The 19898-nt window shown below is 44.5% G+C and overlaps 1 protein-coding gene across 1 annotated transcript in view; it reads left to right on the forward strand.

Annotated features, from left to right (window-relative positions):
- Positions 1 to 19863, forward strand: part of LOC121539143 (glutamate receptor 3) — a gene marked incomplete at its 5' end in the record, with an annotated part of 57913 nt that extends 38050 nt beyond the window's left edge. Inside the window, 2 exons of the mRNA XM_045219396.1 lie at positions 2935 to 3133; positions 19135 to 19863. Coding sequence (XP_045075331.1) covers positions 2935 to 3133; positions 19135 to 19395 — 460 coding nt within the window. The remainder of the gene's footprint in view (positions 1 to 2934; positions 3134 to 19134) is intronic.
- Positions 19864 to 19898: the final 35 nt, after the last annotated feature.

Raw genomic sequence — 19898 nt, forward strand, 5'->3', positions numbered from 1 at the left:
TACAATGGGGTAGATCTGATGTAGAAATACAATGGGGTAGATCTGATGTAGAAATACACTACCAGCTCTCACAGTCTCACATCAGAATCAGACATTCATCCATGTTTCTCAAAAGTCAAATTTCGAAGTTCTTCCAAATGTCAAATTTTCTATACCTGGATTCGAACATGCAACCTTTGGACTTTGGACAGCGCTCACTGTTGCCCCTAGTGGCCGGTTTCTACTTTATCTCCCAACGTCCTCAAACATGGATGGACGTCGAATACTGACTGTATCAAGCGTGACCTGGCTGGAAATACAATGGGGTAGATCTAATGCAAAAATATAATGGGGTAGATCTGATGTAAAAAATACAATGGGGTAGATCTGATGTAAAAATATAATGGGGTAGATCTGATGTAAAAATATAATGGGGTAGATCTAATGCAAAAATATAATGGGGTAGATCTGATGTAAAAAATACAATGGGGTAGATCTGATGTAAAAAATATAATGGGGTAGATCTGATGTAAAAATACATTGGGTAGATTGGAATATTGTGCTTCTTTTTGGGGGCCTTCAATAGAATAGAATACGTTGTAGTATAAAATATAGCTTATGAATTCTCACAACAGTTGCACTCACATACAGTACAGCACACGATACAGCACACGATACAGCACACGGCACAGCACACGACACAGCACACGATACAGCACACGATACAGCACACGGCACAGCACACGACACAGCACACGATACAGCACACGACACAGCACACGGCACAGCACACGGTACAGCACACGATACAGCACACGACACAGCACACGGTACAGCACACGGTACAGCACACGGTACAGCACACGGTACAGCACACGGTACAGCACACGATACAGCACACGATACAGCACACGGTACAGCACACGGTACAGCACACGATACAGCACACGGTACAGCACACGATACAGCACACGATACAGCACACGATACAGCACACGGCACAGCACACGACACAGCACACGATACAGCACACGATACAGCACACGGCACAGCACACGGCACAGCACACGGTACAGCACACGATACAGCACACGACACAGCACACGGTACAGCACACGGTACAGCACACGGTACAGCACACGGTACAGCACACGGTACAGCACACGGTACAGCACACGATACAGCACACGATACAGCACACGGTACAGCACACGGTACAGCACACGATACAGCACACGGTACAGCACACGATACAGCACACGATACAGCACACGATACAGCACATGGTACAGCACACGATACAGCACACGATACAGCACACGATACAGCACACGATACAGCACACGACACAGCACACGATACAGCACACGGTACTGCACACGGTACAGCACACGGCACAGCACTCTGGATAAGAGTGTTTTCTTAATGACTGAAATGTGAAGATATAAATGTGTCTGAGTGCTAGCTGTATTGCATTCCCACGCTATACAGCATGACCGTTATTACGTCTCTCCCCTCAATATGGGTTAGTGATGTTGTTCAACATTACCAGTGAACTGTGCAGTCAGATAGATCTTTATGGTCAATCAGGCTTTGGCTCCATATGATCCCATGACCTCATGCTATAGGCCTGGTTAGGTTGACCTTACACTGACCCCAGATTATACTGCTGGTGATGAGTCTGCTGGATAAAATGACATCATTAAAACACCTATATCTAAAAGGTCATGTCATGTATTCTCCCAGTTTCTCAGTTGAAGCTGGATTAAAATAGACAGACTCAGCGTTTATAGGGTTAAAGACTAGATTCCAGTGAGATGTGTCAGTCGTACTATAACAGGCTAGGTGTATTGATGCAGTAACGCAAACTGTAAATCTACAGTCTAGCTATATCCATTAAAACACCTTGTCATATGATATATTCCTGGACTCCAGGGTAGTTTCACATTTTAAAACTGTATTGGAATATACTGACTCAGCTTTAGGTTTTTAAAGCCAGGCTAACCAAGGTTTTTCTGGGCTTAAAAAATATGTTCCAGTGAGCTGTGCCAGTAGCACTAGGTACAGTGGTGCACAACCTGTAGCGTATTTACTGTCATTATCCCCTCCTATATGGAGTGGACAGACACCAGCTGGGTTTACTAGCTCTGCTAATGACACCTCTCTCTAATGTGTTGGGAGGAATGTGTTGTTAATGCTCCCCCTCTCTCTCTCTCTCTCTCTCTCTCTCTCTCTCTCTCTCTCTCTCCCCTCTCTGTTTCCCTCTCTCTCTCTCCCCCTCTCTGTTTCCCTCTCTCCCCTCTCTGTTTCCTTCTCTCGCTCTCTCTGTTTCCTTCTCTCTCTCTGTTTCCTTCTCTCCCCCCTCTCTGTTTCCTTCTCTCCCCTCTCTCTGTTTCCTTCTCTCTCCCTTCTCTCTGTTTCATTCTCTCTCCCTTCTCTCTGTTTCCTTCTCTCTCTCTCTCTCTCTCTCTCTCTCTCTCTCTCTCTCTCTCTCTCTCTCTCTCTCTCTCTCTCTCTCTCTCTCTCTCTCTCTCTCTCTCTCTCTCTCTCTCTCTCTCTCTCTCTGTTTCTTTTTCTCTGTTTCCTTCTCTCTCTCTATCTGTTTATCTATATGTCTGTCTGTCTGTCTGTCTGTCTGTCTGTCTGTCTCTCTTTCTCTCTCGCTCTCTTTCTCTCTCTGTCTCACTCGCTCACTCTTTCTTCCTGCCTCTCTCTCTCACTTTCTCTTCCTGCCTCTCTCTCCTTCTCCCTCCCTCTCTCTATCTCTCTCCACTTCTATTTTCCTCCCCTTCTCTCTCTCTTTCTCTCTCTCTCCCTCTCTCTTTATCTCTCCCCTGCTCTCTCTCTCTCTCTCTCTCTCTCCTCTCTCTCTCTCTCTCTCTCTCTCTCTCTCTCTCTCTCTCTCTCTCTCTCTCTCCCTCTCTCTCTCTCTCTCTCTCTCTCTGTCTCTCTCAGGTCCCTATCAGGGAGAATAGTAGGTGGCGTGTGGTGGTTTTTCACTCTCATCATCATCTCATCCTATACGGCCAACCTGGCTGCTTTCCTCACAGTGGAGAGGATGGTCTCCCCCATAGAGAGTGCTGAGGACCTGGCTAAACAGACTGAGATTGCTTACGGAACACTGGATGCTGGTTCCACCAAAGAGTTCTTTAGGGTGAGTACCGGAACACAGGAATGTTGTTGCTAACAACAGGTCCATCAGCCAGTTGGTACACCGGGTTGATCATCTAGGCCAAATGGTCATTCAGGGGCCAATCCTATCGTCCACTTAAAGTCACGTTTTCACTTATTCTCCCATTGACATCAATGTATGACTTAAGTGAAAGTTAGGATTTGACCTTCAGCAATTACTGCTGGTAACTCGGTACAACTGGCTGGTCGGCTAGTTTTAGTACAAATCAATCGGAAAGTACTGTGGCAGAATACATGGTAAAAATGTATGCACTCACTAACTGTAAGTCGCTCTGGATAAGAGCGTCTTCTATATTACAAAAAAAAAAAAAGAGCGTTTTGGTCTGATATCATGTGAGTTGATATTGCTATTATGTCATAATGTCACCTCAGACGTCAAGTCCCTGAAACCTCTTCAGAACAGCCGTACACTTTCATATTTTACCGTTAGTGAGCATTTGCCCACAGAAGCTGGTTATGACGCCGAACTGCAGTTAGGTCAAGACCCTGGTGAGGACGACAAGCACGCAGATGAGCTTCCCTGAGACGGTTTCTGACAGTTTGTGCAGAGTACAGAGAAATAAAGTATGAAATGTATGCACTCACTAACTGTAAGTCGCTCTGGATAAGAGCGTCTGCTAAATGGCTAAAATGTAAATGTAAAAAATGTTAACACTAGATCTCTGACAAAAACCACCCCGTATTTCAATCAAAACCACAGAACGTGTCATAAGAACTGTCGAGGTGCAGGGGAGCATGTATGGTGCTTCTTGAAACGTTGTGATATCACATGAATGGTGATTTTATGCTGTGGCGATTCGGTTGTGCTGGCCTTGTCCAACCTTGAGACAGTTAGTCTGGTCAGCAGAAAGTCTGATTGCTAACGACGTGTCTAACACACACAGACACACGCACGCACGCACGCACACACACACACACACACACACACACACACACACACACACACACACACACACACACACACACACACACACACACACACACACACGCACGCACTCTCTAAGGTGATGAAACAGAGCTCTAATCAGAGTCCACATCAGCCCTACAGTAACTCAGAGGGGTCAGCTCACCAAACCTAATTAGCCGGTTGTGGCTGCATGGAGCTGATGAATAAAGGGCCTCCAGGCCAAATAGAGTAGAGGAGATGGAAGGAAGCAATATGTCCGCCAGCAGAGAGGGACTGACGAGCCAATTAAGTTATAAATTAACCAAAGTCTCATCTGAGAGTTCATCCATCCCCTTGTCAGTGTACAATACAACACGCTGTGGCAGAGTGGAGGAGCTACGTTACAATGCAATATAACACACTGTTGTGATAATGGATAATTATATTTATAATCATTTGGTATTTACAATCTCTATTTATAGTATAATATATTAAATGCCGTTGGGAATATGTTATGATGTAGCCTAAGAGCCTAAGAGCTCAAGTACTGTTTAGACATTGAAGAGGCAGAGAGAGAGAGTGGGTGTACGAAAGCCTTGTATCTTATTATGAGAAGTGGCAATTAACGAATGTGTATGTAATGTGTAGGTCGTTTGAACACTGGACACAGCCAGGGACTAACATAGATAATGAATAGTGTAGAAGACACACACACATACAATCAAAATCAAATAAAAAATCACACACACACACGAACACACACACACACACACACACACACACACACACACACACACACACACACACACACACACACACACACTTAATGAGGCCTGGTTGGGGAGTTGAAGACAGATTTAAGTTATTCCATATAATGAGTGTCCTAGTTCCAGCCAGAGCCTTCAGAGTAGAAATCGACAGGACTTTAATTAAAACTGGAGAGAGACTGACAAGAAAAAAAACACTGATTAATGGGCTCAAGTTCTGTGTCTGTGTGTGTGTGTGTGTGTGTGCTTGTGTGTGTGTGATTTCTGATTTGATTTTGATTTATTAGAATGGGGTCCGACACATCACACAATTTACATAGATTTAATAACAATAACATGTAGTGTGTGTGTGAGCATCTATCAGTTACACATACATGTCAGTACATACACACAACAAGTAGGTCACATGGGGGAGAGGCGTTGTGTCGTGAAGTGTTGCTTTATTTGGTTTTTGAAACCAGGTTTGCTGTTCACTTGCGCTATATAAGATGGAAGGGAGTTCCATGCACTCATGGCTCTGATTAATACTGCACGTTTCCTTGAATTTTTTCTGGACCTGGGGACTGTGAAAAGACCCCTGGTGGGGTAAGTGTGTGTGTCAGTGACTAAGCAAACGATATAGAATTTCTTATAAAAACAAGATGTGACGCAGTCAGTCTTTCCTCAACTGTCAGCCAAGAGAGACTGGCATTCATAGTATTAATATTATCCCTCTGAGTACAATGAAGAGCAAGACATGTGGCTCTGTTCTGGATCAGCTGCAGCTTAACTAGGTCTTTCTCTGCAGCACTTGACCATATGACTGGACAATAATCAAGATAAGATCAAACTAGAGCCTGCAGGACTTGCATTGTGGAGAGTGGTGTCAAAAAAGCAGAGCATCACTTTATTACAGACATACCTCTCCCCATCTTCACAACCATTGAATCTATACGTTTTGACCATGACAGTTCACAATCTAAGGTAAAAGCAAGCAATTTAGTCTCCTCAACTTGTTCAACAGCCACACCATTCATGGCCAAATTAAGTTGAGGTCTAGAATTTAGTGTATGATTTGTACCAAATACAATGCTCTTAGTTTTAGAGATGTTCAGGACCAGTTTATTACTGGCCACCCATTCCAAAAGACTGCAACTATTTGTTAAGGGTTTCAGTGACTTAGTTAGCTGTGGTTGCTGATGCGTATATGGTTGAATCATCAGCATACATGGACACACATGCTTTGTTTAATGCCAGTGGCAGATCATTGGTAAAAATAGAAAAGTGTAGAGGGCCTAGAGAGCTGCCCTGTGGTACACCACACTTTACATGTTTGACATTAGAGAAGCTTCCATTATAGTAAACCCTCTGAGTTCTATTAGATAGATACATTGTTGCTCTGAGTCCACGATATGACAGAGGTTGAAAAGCCATAACGCATATGTTTTCTCAACAACAGGTTATTGTCAATAATATCAACAGTTGCACTAAAATATAACAGTACAGCTCCCACAATCGTGTTATTATTAATTTCTTTCAACCAATCATCAGTCATTTCTGTCAGTGCAGTACATGTTGAGTGCCCTTCTCAATGCATGCTGAAAGTCTGTTGATAATTTATTTACAGAGAAATAGCATTGTATTTGGTCAAACACCATTTTTTCCAACAGTTTACTAAGAGTTGGCAGCAATGGGTCCTCAGATCCTCAAAAGGTTCTACTGCTGCACCATCGAGAGCATCCTGACTGGTTGCATCACTGCCTGGTATGGCAACTGCTCGGCCTCCGACAGTGCGTACGGCCCATTACATCACTGGGGCAAAGCTTCCTGCCATCCAGGACCTCTATACCAGCCACCCTGGTCATAGACTGTTCTCTCTGCTACCGCATTGCAAGCGGTACCAGAGCGCCAACTCTAGGTCCAAGAGGCTTCTAAACAGCTTCTACCTCCAAGCCATAAGACTCCTGAACATCTAATCAAATGGCTACCCAGACTATTTGCATTGCCCCCTCTTTTACACTGCTGCAACTCTGTTTATTATCTATGCATAGTCACTTTAATAACTCTACCTACATGTACGGTGGGGAAAAAAAGTATTTAGTCAGCCACCAATTGTGCAAGTTCTCCCACTTAAAAAGATGAGAGAGGCCTGTAATTTTCATCATAGGTACACGTCAACTATGACAGACAAATTGAGGAAAAAAAATCCAGAAAATCCCATTGTAGGATTTTTAATGAATTTATTTGCAAATTATGGTGGAAAATAAGTATTTGGTCACCTACAAACAAGCAAGATTTCTGGCTCTCACAGACCTGTAACTTCCTATTTAAGAGGCTCCTCTGTCCTCCACTCGTTACCTGTATTAATGGCACCTGTTTGAACTTGTTATCAGTATAAAAGACACCTGTCCACAACCTCAAACAGTCACACTCCAAACTTCACAATGGCCAAGACCAAAGAGCTGTCAAAGGACACCAAAAAAACAAAATTGTAGACCTGCACCAGGCTGGGAAGACTGAATCTGCAATAGGTAAGCAGCTTGGTTTTGAAGAAATCAACTGTGGGAGCAATTATTAGGAAATGGAAGACATACAAGACCACTGATAAGCTCCTCGATCTGGGGCTCCACGCAAGATCTCACCCCTGTAAGGTCAAAATGATCACAAGAACGGTGAGCAAAAATCCCAGAACCACACGGGGGGACCTAGTGAATGACCTGCAGAGAGCTGGGACCAAAGTAACAAAGCCAACCATCAGTAACACACTACGCTGCCAGGGACTCAAATCCTGCAGTGCGAGACGTGTCCCCCTGCTTAAGCCAGTACATGTCCAGGCCCGTCTGAAGTGCATTTGGATGATCCAGAAGAGGATTGGGAGAATGTCATATGGTCAGATGAAACCAAAATATAACTTTTTTGGTAAAAACTCAACTCGTCATGTTTGGAGGACAAAGAATGCTGAGTTGCATCCAAAGAACACCATACCTACTGTGAAGCATGGGGTTGGAAACATCATGCTTTGGGGCTGTTTTTCTGCAAAGGGACCAGGACGACTGATCCGTGTAAAGGAAAGAATGAATGGGGCCATGTATCGTGAGATTTTAGTGAAACCCTCCTTCCATCAGCAAGGGCATTGAAGATGAAAACGTGGCTGGGTCTTTCAGCATGACAATGATCCCAAACACACCGCCCGGGCAACGAAGGAGTGGCTTCGTAAGAAGCATTTCAAGGTCCTGGAGTGGCCTAGCCAGTCTCCAGATCTCAACCCCATAGAAAATCTTTGGAGGGAGTTGAAAGTCTGTGTTGCCCAGCGACAGCCCCAAAACATCACTGCTCTAGAGGAGATCTGCATGGAGGAATGGGCCAAAATACCAGCAACAGTGTGTGAAAACCTTGTGAAGACTTACAGAAAACGTTTGACCTGTGTCATTGCCAACAAAGGGTATATAACAAAGTATTGAGAAACTTTTGTTATTGGCCAAATACTTATTTTCACCATCATATGCCAATAAATTCATTAAAAATCCTACAATGTGACTTTCTGGATTTTTTTCCTAATTTGTCTGTCATAGTTGACGTGTACCTATGATGAAATTACAGGCCTCTCTCATCTTTTTAAGTGGGAGAACTTGCACAATTGGTGGCTGACTAAATACTTTTTTTCCCCACTGTACATATTACCTCAATTACCTCGACTAACCGGTGCCCCCGCACATTGACTCTGTACCGGTACCCCCTGTATACAGCCTCACTACTGTTATTTTACTGCTGCTCTTTAATTATTTGTTACTTTTATTTCATATTATTATTTTATTTCATGTTATTTTTTTTGTATTTTTGGGAGGTATTCTTCCTTAAAATTGCATTGTTGGTTAAGGGCTTATAAGTAAGCATTTCACTGTAAGGTCTACACCTGTTGTATTCGGCGCATGTGACAAAATAAATGTGATTTGATTTGATTTGAAGCTAATAGGTCTGCTGTTAGAAGCAGTCAATGCCGCTTTACCACTCTTGGGTAGCGGAATTACTTTGGCTTCCCGCCAGGCCTGAGGACAAATACTTTCCTCTAGGCTCAGATTAAAGATATGACAGATAGGAGTGGCTATAGAGTCAGCTACCATCCTCAGTAGCTTTCCATCTAAATTATCAATGCCAGGAGGTTTGTCATTATTGATCGATCACAATAATGTTTCCATCTCTCCCACACTAACTTTGCATAATTCTAACTTGCAGTGCTTTTCTTTCATTATTAGTTTTTTTTTAAATGCATGAGTACGTGTGTGTCTGTGTCTATGTGCGTGTGTGTGTGTGTCTATGTGCGTGTGTGTGTGTGTGTCTATGTGCGTGTGTGTGTGTGTTTTTCGGGAACCACATTTGGGTGTAATTAATCCCATACGGTAGATCCCAGCTGGAAACTTTAAATCAGTCACAACATTTCAAACAGAAATAATTATATCATCGTCCTCTGACACTCCAGCTTTTATATTTGATGAATTCATCCGGCTTCTTTTTATACGAAGGTACAGGCTGGCGAGCACAGCAGAACTTCATAATGGCGTGAGTTTGGAACGTTTTTCAGTCACACTAAACGATAGAAAGCAATGTGTGACTTTCAAAGGAATAGGTAAATTGTCATGGTAACCACACATAACGACAATAAACTCAAAGATCGCCAAAAATACGGGGATACATGTAAAAAATGAGATATCTCCTAAACAGAAGCACTGCTCTCAGTCTCTATCACACAATGATCTTCCCATTCATCAGTTACTGTAACAGGGGCCAGCACACACCATACCAAGCTACTATCAATCTATCGCCTGCAGAAACGCTCTATAAGAATAATATCATCTGCCGGTTTTAGAGACCATTCAGCATTACTTTTCAAACAATTAGCACTCCTGAATATTTATCTAATTAATTAACTTCAAGTTGCTCAATTTGTTAACGGCTCTTTAAATAAATTATTAGCCTCTTTATTCAAAAACTATTTCACCGCCACATATGAATTCCATAACTACTCAACAAGAAACAGACAACAGCTACGTCACCCACGTTCAGTAACCGCCATTTCTCAATTCCGAATCCCCTTCAGAGACCCTATGATCTGGAACTCACTCCCGCCTGATTTTGACAAGCTATCCCCGTCATTGTTTTTTTTTTTTATGTTGAAGAGGCACCTACTGTCCATCACAGAACGACATCCCCAGTAGCTTGACTTTCTGCTTGGATTTTCTTTTCTTTTGCGTCTAGTGTTTATTTGATATTTTCTCTGTTTGTTTGTCCATACTGCTAAATCTGTGTGATTTATGACTATTAGGTGGGGGCTACTCGAGAAGCCCTTTTGGGCTTTATTCCCCCTTTATTCCTCCTGTGTATGAACAGTCTTTCTATTTGTGCCTGTCATCTCTCCTGTCTCCTGTCTCTGCCTCTTCTTCAGACTAGCCTGTCATCTCTCCTGTCTCCTGTCTCTGCCTCTTCTTCAGACTAAACTGTCATCTCCCTCTCTCGGAGAGGAAGGAAACCACTCAAGGATTTCACCATGAGGCCAATGGTGACTTTAAAAAAAGTTACAGAGTTAATGGCTGGGATAGGAGGATGGATCAACAACATTGTAATTACTCCACAATACTAACCTAATTGACAGAGTGAAAAGAAGGAAGCCTGTACAGAATAAAAATATTCTAAATCATGCATCCTGTTCGCAATAAAATTTGACAAGAAATTAACTTCATGTCCTGAATACAAAGCGTTATGTTTCTGGCAAATCCAACGCAACACATCCCTGAGTACCACTGTTGATATTTTATTTTCAAGCTTGCTGGTGGCTGTATCATGTTATGGGTATGCGTGTCATTAGCAGGGACAATGGAGGATTTTAGGATAAAAAGAAACGGATGCATCATGGATCTAATGTTATTGATATGTTAGAGAAAGACACTACTAAATGATTCAGAATATGAAGAATCGTATTTGTCTTGGTAAAATGTATTTTATAACATCAGGAAGTGACATTTATTACCAAAGCGCGTTTTCACCCAGTGTGGGCAGATTGGGTGAAACCTTGTTGAGGGTGCTGAGGAGAGGGGGGAGATAGAGAGAGGGTGGTGAGGAGAGGGGGGAGATAGAGAGTGTGGTGAGGAGAGGGGGAGATAGAGAGAGGGTGGTGAGGGGGAGAGGGGGAGATAGAGAGAGGGTGGTGAGGAGAGGGGGGAGATAGAGAGAGGGTGGTGAGGAGAGGGGGGAGATAGAGAGTGTGGTGAGGAGAGGGGAGATAGAGAGAGAGTGTGGTGAGGAGAGGGGGGAGATAGAGAGAGGGTGGTGAGGAGAGGGGGGAGATAGAGAGGGGGGTGAGGAGAGGGGGGAGATAGAGAGAGGGTGGTGAGGAGAGGGGGGAGATAGAGAGAGGTGGTGAGGAGAGGGGGAGAAGGAGTGTGGTGAGGAGAGGGGGGTATAGAGAGGGTGGTGAGGAGAGGGGGAGATAGAGAGAGGGTGGTGAGGAGAGGGGGGAGATAGAGAGAGAGGGTGGTGAGGAGAGGGGGGAGATAGAGAGAGGGTGGTAAGGAGAGGGGGGAGATAGAGAGAGGGTGGTGAGGAGAGGGGGAGATGAGAGAGGGTGGTGATGAGAGGGGGGATAGAGGAGTGTGGTGAGGAGAGGGGGGAGATAGAGAGAGGGTGGTGAGGAGAGGGGGGAGATAGAGAGAGGGTGGTGAGGAGAGGGGGGAGATAGAGAGAGGGTGGTGAGGAGAGGGGGGAGATAGAGAGAGGGTGGTGAGGAGAGGGGGGAGCTAGAGAGAGTGTGGTGAGGAGAGGGGGATAGAGAGAGGGTGGTGAGGAGAGGGGGGAGATAGAGAGAGAGGGTGGTGAGGAGAGGGGGGAGATAGAGAGAGAGGGTGGTGAGGAGAGGGGGGAGAGGGGGGAGATAGAGAGAGGGAGGAGAGGAGGGAGGGAGGAGAGGAGGGAGGGAGGAGAGAGGTATCCTGAACCAGAAAGAGAGACTTCAAAATCAAAGAACTACAGAAGGTTAGACCGTAGCCCACTGCAATCCTTTGCGCATCAAAAAATGCCAGTCCCCCAGCTCTTGTCAGTGTGTGTTTGGGTATGGCACTGGGTAAGGGAAGGGGAGGCTCCTACAACAGAGATTAGAGGCTTTCTGCATAAAGGGAGAGCTTGATAAAAGCAATGACAGGCTGGGTGTGAGATAGAGATAACCTCTAAGCAGAAGACAGGCTCTCAGATGGCCCTGTCTAACTTCAGATGAACACTAACAGAGCGAGAGCGAGAGAGAGAGCGAGAGAGAGAGAGAGAGAGAGAGAGAGAGAGAGAGAGAGAGAGAGAGAGAGAGAGAGAGAGAGAGAGAGAGAGAGAGAGAGAGAGAGAGAGAGAGAGAGACAGAGACAGATTGGATTCCTACACTAAACATCAAATACATCCCAATTGATTTTCTGAACATAGAGTGGAGTGGAGCACTTCAATGACAAAGTAAACCCCCTGGAGTCCCACCTTCCACTGCTGCATACCTGAGATATACAGGTAATCCTGCCTAACACTATTGAATAATGAAAGATATACATGTAGTCCTGCCTGACTATTGAATAATGAAAGAATGACATAGGAAAGTCATGGAATGTCCTGAAAGGAAATTAAATGAAAGGAAACTGGAGGTGGGAGGAAATGTGCTGCTGGGTGTTTGAGGGTAGAGTTTTAAATATAACTAAGTGTTCACTGTGTGTGTAGGTAGCTTAGTGGGTAAGAGCGTTGTGCCAGTAACCGAAAGGTCGCTGGTTCTAATCCCCGAGCCAACTAGGTGAAAAATCTGTCGATGTGCCCTTGAGCAAGGCACTTAACCCTAATTGCTTCTGTAAGTCGCTCTGGATAAGAGCGTCTGCTAAATGACTAAAATGTAAATGTAAATGTAGAGCCCATGATGAAAGTAACAATGCCAGAGAATAAAATAAAACCTTGCTCTGCAGCTCTAAGGCCAGTGGACAGAGGAACTACATCCCAAATGGTACCCTATTCACTATATAGTGCACTACTTTTCACCAGAGCCCCGTGGACCCTATATAAGGAATAGGGTGCCATTTAAGATGTACCCTTGGAATCTCTGTCTGACCTAACTCAGAATCGATACAGATTAAGTGGCTATTTAGAATGAAGAGGGTCATTTATTTTGACTCTGCACTTTAATCAAAGGTCCTCTCCTAGACGTTTTTAAATGGCAACTTCAGGTTTTTTTAACAACAAAATGCAGCTTGAAAATTGATGGCATGCATTTTTTTACATTTAGCAGACACTCTTATCCAGAGCGACTTACAGTTAATGAGTGCATACATTTTTCATACTGCCCCCCCCCCGTGGGAATCGAACCCACAACCCTGGCGTTGCAAGTGCCATGCTCTACCAACTGAGCTACAGGAGGCATGCCTTCAAAGGATATTTTTCACGAATGATCCACACCCTTGTAAACACACACACACAAATAAGCCTTTGTTGTGTTCTTGTCATTGCATCATGCAGCAGACCTCAGTAGAATAGAGCAGTATGCAGCCAAACAGACCGTAGACAGAGACAGGCCAGCTCAAGGCAAGGAGGAATAATCTGTGTGTGTGTGTGTGTGTGTGTGTGTGAGTGTGTCTGACTCATCTTGACCAATCTGCAAGTCTGAGTGCACCAGATAGCTTTTCCTTTATCCCTCTCTCCCTCAATCCCTCCCTCATTCATCCCTCCATCCATCCCTCCTTCCATCCATCCATCCATCCCTCCATCCCTCCATCCCTCCCTCATTCATCCCTCCATCCATCCCTCCTTCCATCCATCCATCCATCCCTCCATCCCTCCATCCCTCCTTCCATCCATCCCTCCATCCCTCCTTCCATCCATCCATCCATCCATCCATCCATCCATCCATCCCTCCTTCCATCCATCCATCCTCCCTCCATCCCTCCATCCCTCCTTCCATCCCTCCATCCCTCCTTCCATCCATCCATCCATCCCTCCATCCCTCCATCCCTCCTTCCATCCCTCCATCCCTCCTTCCATCCATCCATCCATCCCTCCATCCCTCCATCCCTCCTTCCATCCCTCCATCCCTCCTTCCATCCATCCATCCATCCCTCCATCCCTCCATCCCTCCTTCCATCCCTCCATCCCTCCTTCCATCCATCCATCCATCCCTCCATCCCTCCATCCCTCCTTCCATCCATCCATCCTTCCATCCATCCATCCATCCATCCATCCTTCCATCCATCCATCCATCCATCCATCCTTCCATCCATCCATCCATCCCTCCCTTATCTGAGGTTATTGTATCCCCATCCCAGAGAGGAATTTACCTGTAAATCTACAGAGCACAGTAAGAAAGATGATGGAGCTATGTCTGTAGAGAGATGATGGAGCTATGTCTGTAGAGAGATGATGGAGCTATGTCTGTAGAGAGATGATGGAGCTATGTCTGTAGAGAGATAATGTAGCTAAGTCTGTAGAGAGAGAATGGAGCTATGTATGTAGACAGATGATGGAGCTGTCTGTAGAGAGATAATGTGGCTATGTCTGTAGAGAGATAATGGAAATATGTCTGTAGAGATGATTGAGCTATGTATGTAGAGAGATGATGTTACGAACCCTTGTGGCTTTAAACATCTAGGGTGGATGGACAAGAGACCCGTAACATAATTCATGCAAATTAGAATCGTGACATGGAACAGTGAGAACAAAAACTACACGACAACCATAAACTACCGTCAAACATCAAATGTTTATTTTTGAACACACGGTAAAGGTTTGGGAAAAAGGGCTGAGCAGGACCCAAGAAATGAAACAATAGTGTAAAAAACCCTAAACTGATCTTGCCTGCCTCAAGAACCGCTAAGCTACTGCTAATCATACAAAAATTACAGTGGGTGGTCCGCTCAGGTCTAACTAGTGTTTTTAGACAGTTTTCTTCCTACGGGTAATGTATGCCCAAGGGCAACTTGCTTAAATTCCCCTTTTCCCAGAAACACACAACAAAGTTACCAAACAGAGTAACCAGCAAATGAGTGAGTACACAAAACACAGGACACCACAGTATCCATACTCACATACGGAAAATAGTCTCTCTCTACAAACACAACTGACTGGCATTTAAACAATGGGATGTGTGATTGAAAAACCAAAAACAGGTGGTGCAATGAAGAGGAATGTACACTGATTGGTCCACCTCAGCAATCAGCAGACACCCAAACGACCACCAATCAGGAACATACAGGACACCTGTGATTAGGGCAGAAGGAGAGGAAAAACACAAAACACAGGATACCTGTATCCGTAACAGATGACAACACATTTCCCAGAAAAATGAACATTAAGTTTTATGTTTGTAGTTTGACTTTCATACAGATTAGACTCGTTCAAGGTTGGGTTCTCTCCCCCTTTCTCTTGCTATCTCTCCATATTTCTCTCTCTCTCCTCTCTCTCACACCTCTCTCTCCCTTTCACCTCTCTCTCTCTCCCTCTCTCCCTTTCACCTCTCTCTCTCCCTCTCTCCCTCTCTCCCTTTCACCTCTCTCTCTCTCCCTCTCTCCCTTTCACCTCTCTCTCCTCTCTCCCTTTCTCCTCTCTCTCTCCCTCTCTCTCTCTCCCTTTCACCTCACTCTCTCTCTCTCTCTCTCTCTCCCTTTCACCTCTCTCTCTCTCTCTCTCTCCATCCTCTCTTCTCTCACACCTCTCTCTCCCTTTCATCTCTCTCTCTCTCTCTCTCTCTCTCTCTCTCTCTCTCTCTCTCTCTCTCTCTCTCTCTCTCTCTCTCTCTCTCTCTCTCTCTCTCTCTCCCTCTCTCTCTCTCTCTCTCTCTCTCCCTCTCTCTCTCTCTCACCTCTCTCTCCCTTTCACCTCTCTCTCTATGCGCTCCCCCTCCCTCTCTCTTCAGTCCTCTCTCCCCATCTGTCCTTCTCCACCCTCCAACTTGTCTCAGGCAGCAGTAACTATATGGGTGTGAGCAGTGGAATCATCTTATCAGTGGAATCATCGTATCACATTGGAATCATCTTATCAGTGGAATCATCTTATCAGTTGAATAATCTTATCAGTAGAATCATCTTATCAGTGGAATTATCTTATCAGTTGAATCATCTTATCGGTTGAATCGTTTTATCAGTGGAATCATCTTATTAGTTGGATCGTCTTATCAGTGGAATCATCTTATCAGTTGAATCATCTTATCAGTTGAATCATCTTATCAGTGGAATCATCTTATCAGTTGAATCGTCTTATCAGTGGAATCATCTTATCAGTTGAATCGTCTTATCAGTGGAATCGTCTTATCAGTTGAATCGTCTTATCAGTGGAATCATCTTATCAGTGGAATCATCTTATCAGTTGAATCGTCTTATCAGTGGAATCATCGTATCAGTTGAATCGTCTTATCAGTGGAATCATCTTATCAGTTGAATCATCTTATCAGTGGAATCATCTTATCAGTTGAATCATCTTATCAGTGGAATCATCTTATCAGTGGAATCATCTTATCATGGTATTTGGTGGTTCTTCCTCCTAGCATGCTGATATTGATAAATTGGCTTGATAAACCACTGAGGCAGCACGAGCTCTGTCAGCGTTAATCAATGTCTGTTCATTCTCTTATTTCTATTTGAAGAGGCAGTCAGCTGGGACACACACACACACGCACACACACACACACACACACACACACACATGCAGCCTTTGGGGAAATTGTCCTCAAAACCAAACAACATCATCCTTCCAACGATGTTTAGCTCATGTAAATATGAGAGCACAATAAATCATATTGTCAACACAAAACAACACGATCCTGTGCCACCACATCTGAAGGCGTATTTATTAAATTTCCCTCCAATCTCCGTCGTCATACATATTACTAACTGTAACCCATATTAGCATTAAAATAGAACGCTCATCAACTCACATCCCCAAACTTCAAGCCTTTTTCATCAAGGCGGAGACAAGGAGATGCATTCATTCATCATGTTGACTTTTTAATTTGCATTATGTTGTTGTCTGGTCTGATCCTCACCCCTCTGGTCTGATGTGACATGATGGATGACTCATTACAGATTGTATTGGAACACACTGAGCCAACTAGGGCCCTCCGTTAAGTCAAGGTTAATGCTTTTGTTTATTAACAGTGATGTGTCGGAGGCAATATCCATTACAGTCAGAGAGGGGCAGTATATTAATTAGGGACATTGATGGGTCTATCTCTTGTTTAGAATGGACGAGTCCCACTCCACTCACAAAGCCACAGGGCTAAACATGTGTGTGTGTGCATGCGTGCGTGCATGCGTGTGTGAGTGTGTGTGTGTGTGTGCGTGCGTGCGTGCGTGTGTGTGTGTGTGTGAGTGTGTGTGAGTGTGTGTGAGTGTGTGAGTGTGTGAGTGTGTGTGTGTGAGCATGTGAGTGTGTGAGTGTGAGCGTGAGCGTGTGAGTGTGTGTGCGTGTGAGCGTGTGAGTGTGTGTGAGTGTGTGTGAGTGTGTGAGTGTGTGTGAGTGTGTGAGTGTGTGTGCGTGTGAGCGTGTGAGCGTGTGTGTGAGTGTGTGAGTGTGTGAGTGTGTGTGTGTGAGCATGTGAGTGTGTGAGTGTGAGCGTGAGCGTGTGAGTGTGTGTGCGTGTGAGCGTGTGAGTGTGTGTGAGTGTGTGTGAGTGTGTGAGCGTGTGAGTGTGTGAGCGTGTGTGTGAGTGTGTGAGTGTGTGAGTGTGTGAGTGTGTGTGTGTGAGCATGTGAGTGTGTGAGTGTGAGCGTGAGCGTGTGAGTGTGTGTGCGTGTGAGCGTGTGAGTGTGTGTGTGTGAGTGTGTGTGAGCGTGTGTGTGTGTGTGTGTGTGTGTGTGAGTGTGTGTGAGTGTGTGTGTGTGAGTGTGCTGCTGTTATTGCATTTCCCACAGCATCTATGTGTTACTTCACTAGCTGAGTTGGTGTGCTGTTTACTCTGTTTGAGAACACTGAGTGTCCGTCACTAACAGTGTATTTGTCCCCCTTGACATAATTCAGGATTCATTTAACTTGAAGACATTCTTAGGAAATATGACATTTATAGCTAAGTGCTGCCTTCCACAAATGTCTGCTTTAGTTAATAATACACTACACCTCAAATCTTTGAGCTGGGAAAATGAAGTCCTTGACTGTTTCAGTATTTCAACCTAAAGGGACCCTTCTGGGGAAGCCCAGACAATGGGATCCTTCACGCCACTGGAACAATGCCTCTGATTGGTGTTGCCATATCAACAGCTTGTTCATACTCTGACCCTATAGGCTATTGCCAACTGGCCCACTTCCTTGTACTTCTCTAGCTCCTAAATTGTTCCTTGCTATCCGGAATCCTTTGGACGTCCCTACCCGATTGACGTTTAATTTCAAAATGGTAAGGGTTAAGGTTGAAGTTAGGTAAGGGTTATGGTTATGTTTATGGTAAAGGTAGGGGGGTTAGGGTTAGAGATTAGGGGGTAGGGACAACCCAAGGATCCCAGATAGCACTTACCCTCCTAAATTGAACCCGTAGTGTACTTGTGAGAGTATCCACTCTACAGTAACACACTACCACTTGGGAGCAGTCCTCTCTCTGCTTTGGTCCAGACCAGGATTCAGAAGTCTGGAGTTTGAAAATGTGTTGCCAAAATGAATCCAGTGGCATTGAATCATTTAATTGTTACTTATTCTAGATAGCTAGAACTCCTCTCTTCACTCCTACAGATTGTACAGCAGGCAGACTAAGCCTAACCCCAGGCACTGTACTGGGAAACTGGGTCCCCTTCTGATGTGTACTGTAGCAAGGTTGTCATCTGTGTATCACTCTTTCCTGTTTCTCTCATTGTTCAGGGTCCTCTCTCTCTCTCTCTCTCTCTCTCTCTCTCTCTCTCTCTCTCTCTCTCTCTCTCTCTCTCTCTCTCTCTCTCTCACTGTACCTCTCTCTCTCTATCTCTCTCTCTCTCTCTCTCTGTCTGTCTCTGTCTCTTTCTGTTCACTTAATGGTGTATACATTTGTATTTGGGTCATTACTACGTTATCAACGCTTGACTTACTAGACCACTGTAGGCTGTATGCCACCAAATATGAGTAATGTTAGTGTCTAATGATTATTGTGCATCATGAGTTTGCACAGGCCTGAAAGATTTCATGAACTTACCAGCAATATTCTCTTGAAGTATTTGAAGACGTGCCACTAAATCTTCCCAGATATCTATAAACACTTCAAGATGGCTTGAGGTGTCCTGCATCAGATCAATGAGGAACCTAAACAGATACAACATCAATGGACTTTGATGTCTAAACTAGTATTCCTCTTCTCCTTCCCCCTCCCTCTCTCCGTCTAAACAGCGATCCAAAATAGCAGTCTATGAGAAAATGTGGTCATACATGAAATCGGCCGAACCCTCAGTGTTCGTCAAGACCACGCCAGACGGGGTGGCCCGGGTACGAAAGTCGAAGGGCAAGTTTGCGTTCCTCCTGGAGTCCACCATGAATGAGTACATAGAGCAGAGGAAACCCTGCGACACCATGAAAGTGGGCGGGAACCTCGACTCAAAAGGATACGGTGTGGCCACACCCAAAGGCTCCGCATTAAGGTGGGTGGGATAATATAACGATGTTCTCCATGGTGTTATAGTATTCCACCCACCCTGATGTCTTGTGTTTGGCCCTTCTACTACTTCTTCTTCTTTATTGTTTTGGAAAGGACACAAAGAGGTAACGGTATCATATCTTTTACTGTTCTTCGATACCAAGGTTGATTTATAATTGTTATCATGGATGTTTATATTTGTATATGTTTTAATGTCGTTGTTCCTAAACCAAAGCAGAATCCATTCCAGGGTGTGAGAGTTGAACAACTGTTTCACTTCTATCTTTCTCTCTGTCCTTCTGTCCTGTGTGCTTTCCTTCTCAACACTTGTGTTGTCACTTTGAATTTAACAGCTCAGCGGTTTTTCAATGTAGCCTTTAAAAGCTGCCCTGTCACTTGTGATGAATGTTAATTGCACGGTGTTAATGTTAATGTTAATTGCATGGTGTTTGCTGTTATTGCTTTCCTCCTCAGTGATGACTGGTGTCCCCATCCCGCACACTTCAGTTTCTAAACCACC

This window comes from Coregonus clupeaformis, unplaced genomic scaffold (assembly GCF_020615455.1).
Source record: "Coregonus clupeaformis isolate EN_2021a unplaced genomic scaffold, ASM2061545v1 scaf2363, whole genome shotgun sequence".
NCBI lineage: Eukaryota > Metazoa > Chordata > Actinopteri > Salmoniformes > Salmonidae > Coregonus > Coregonus clupeaformis.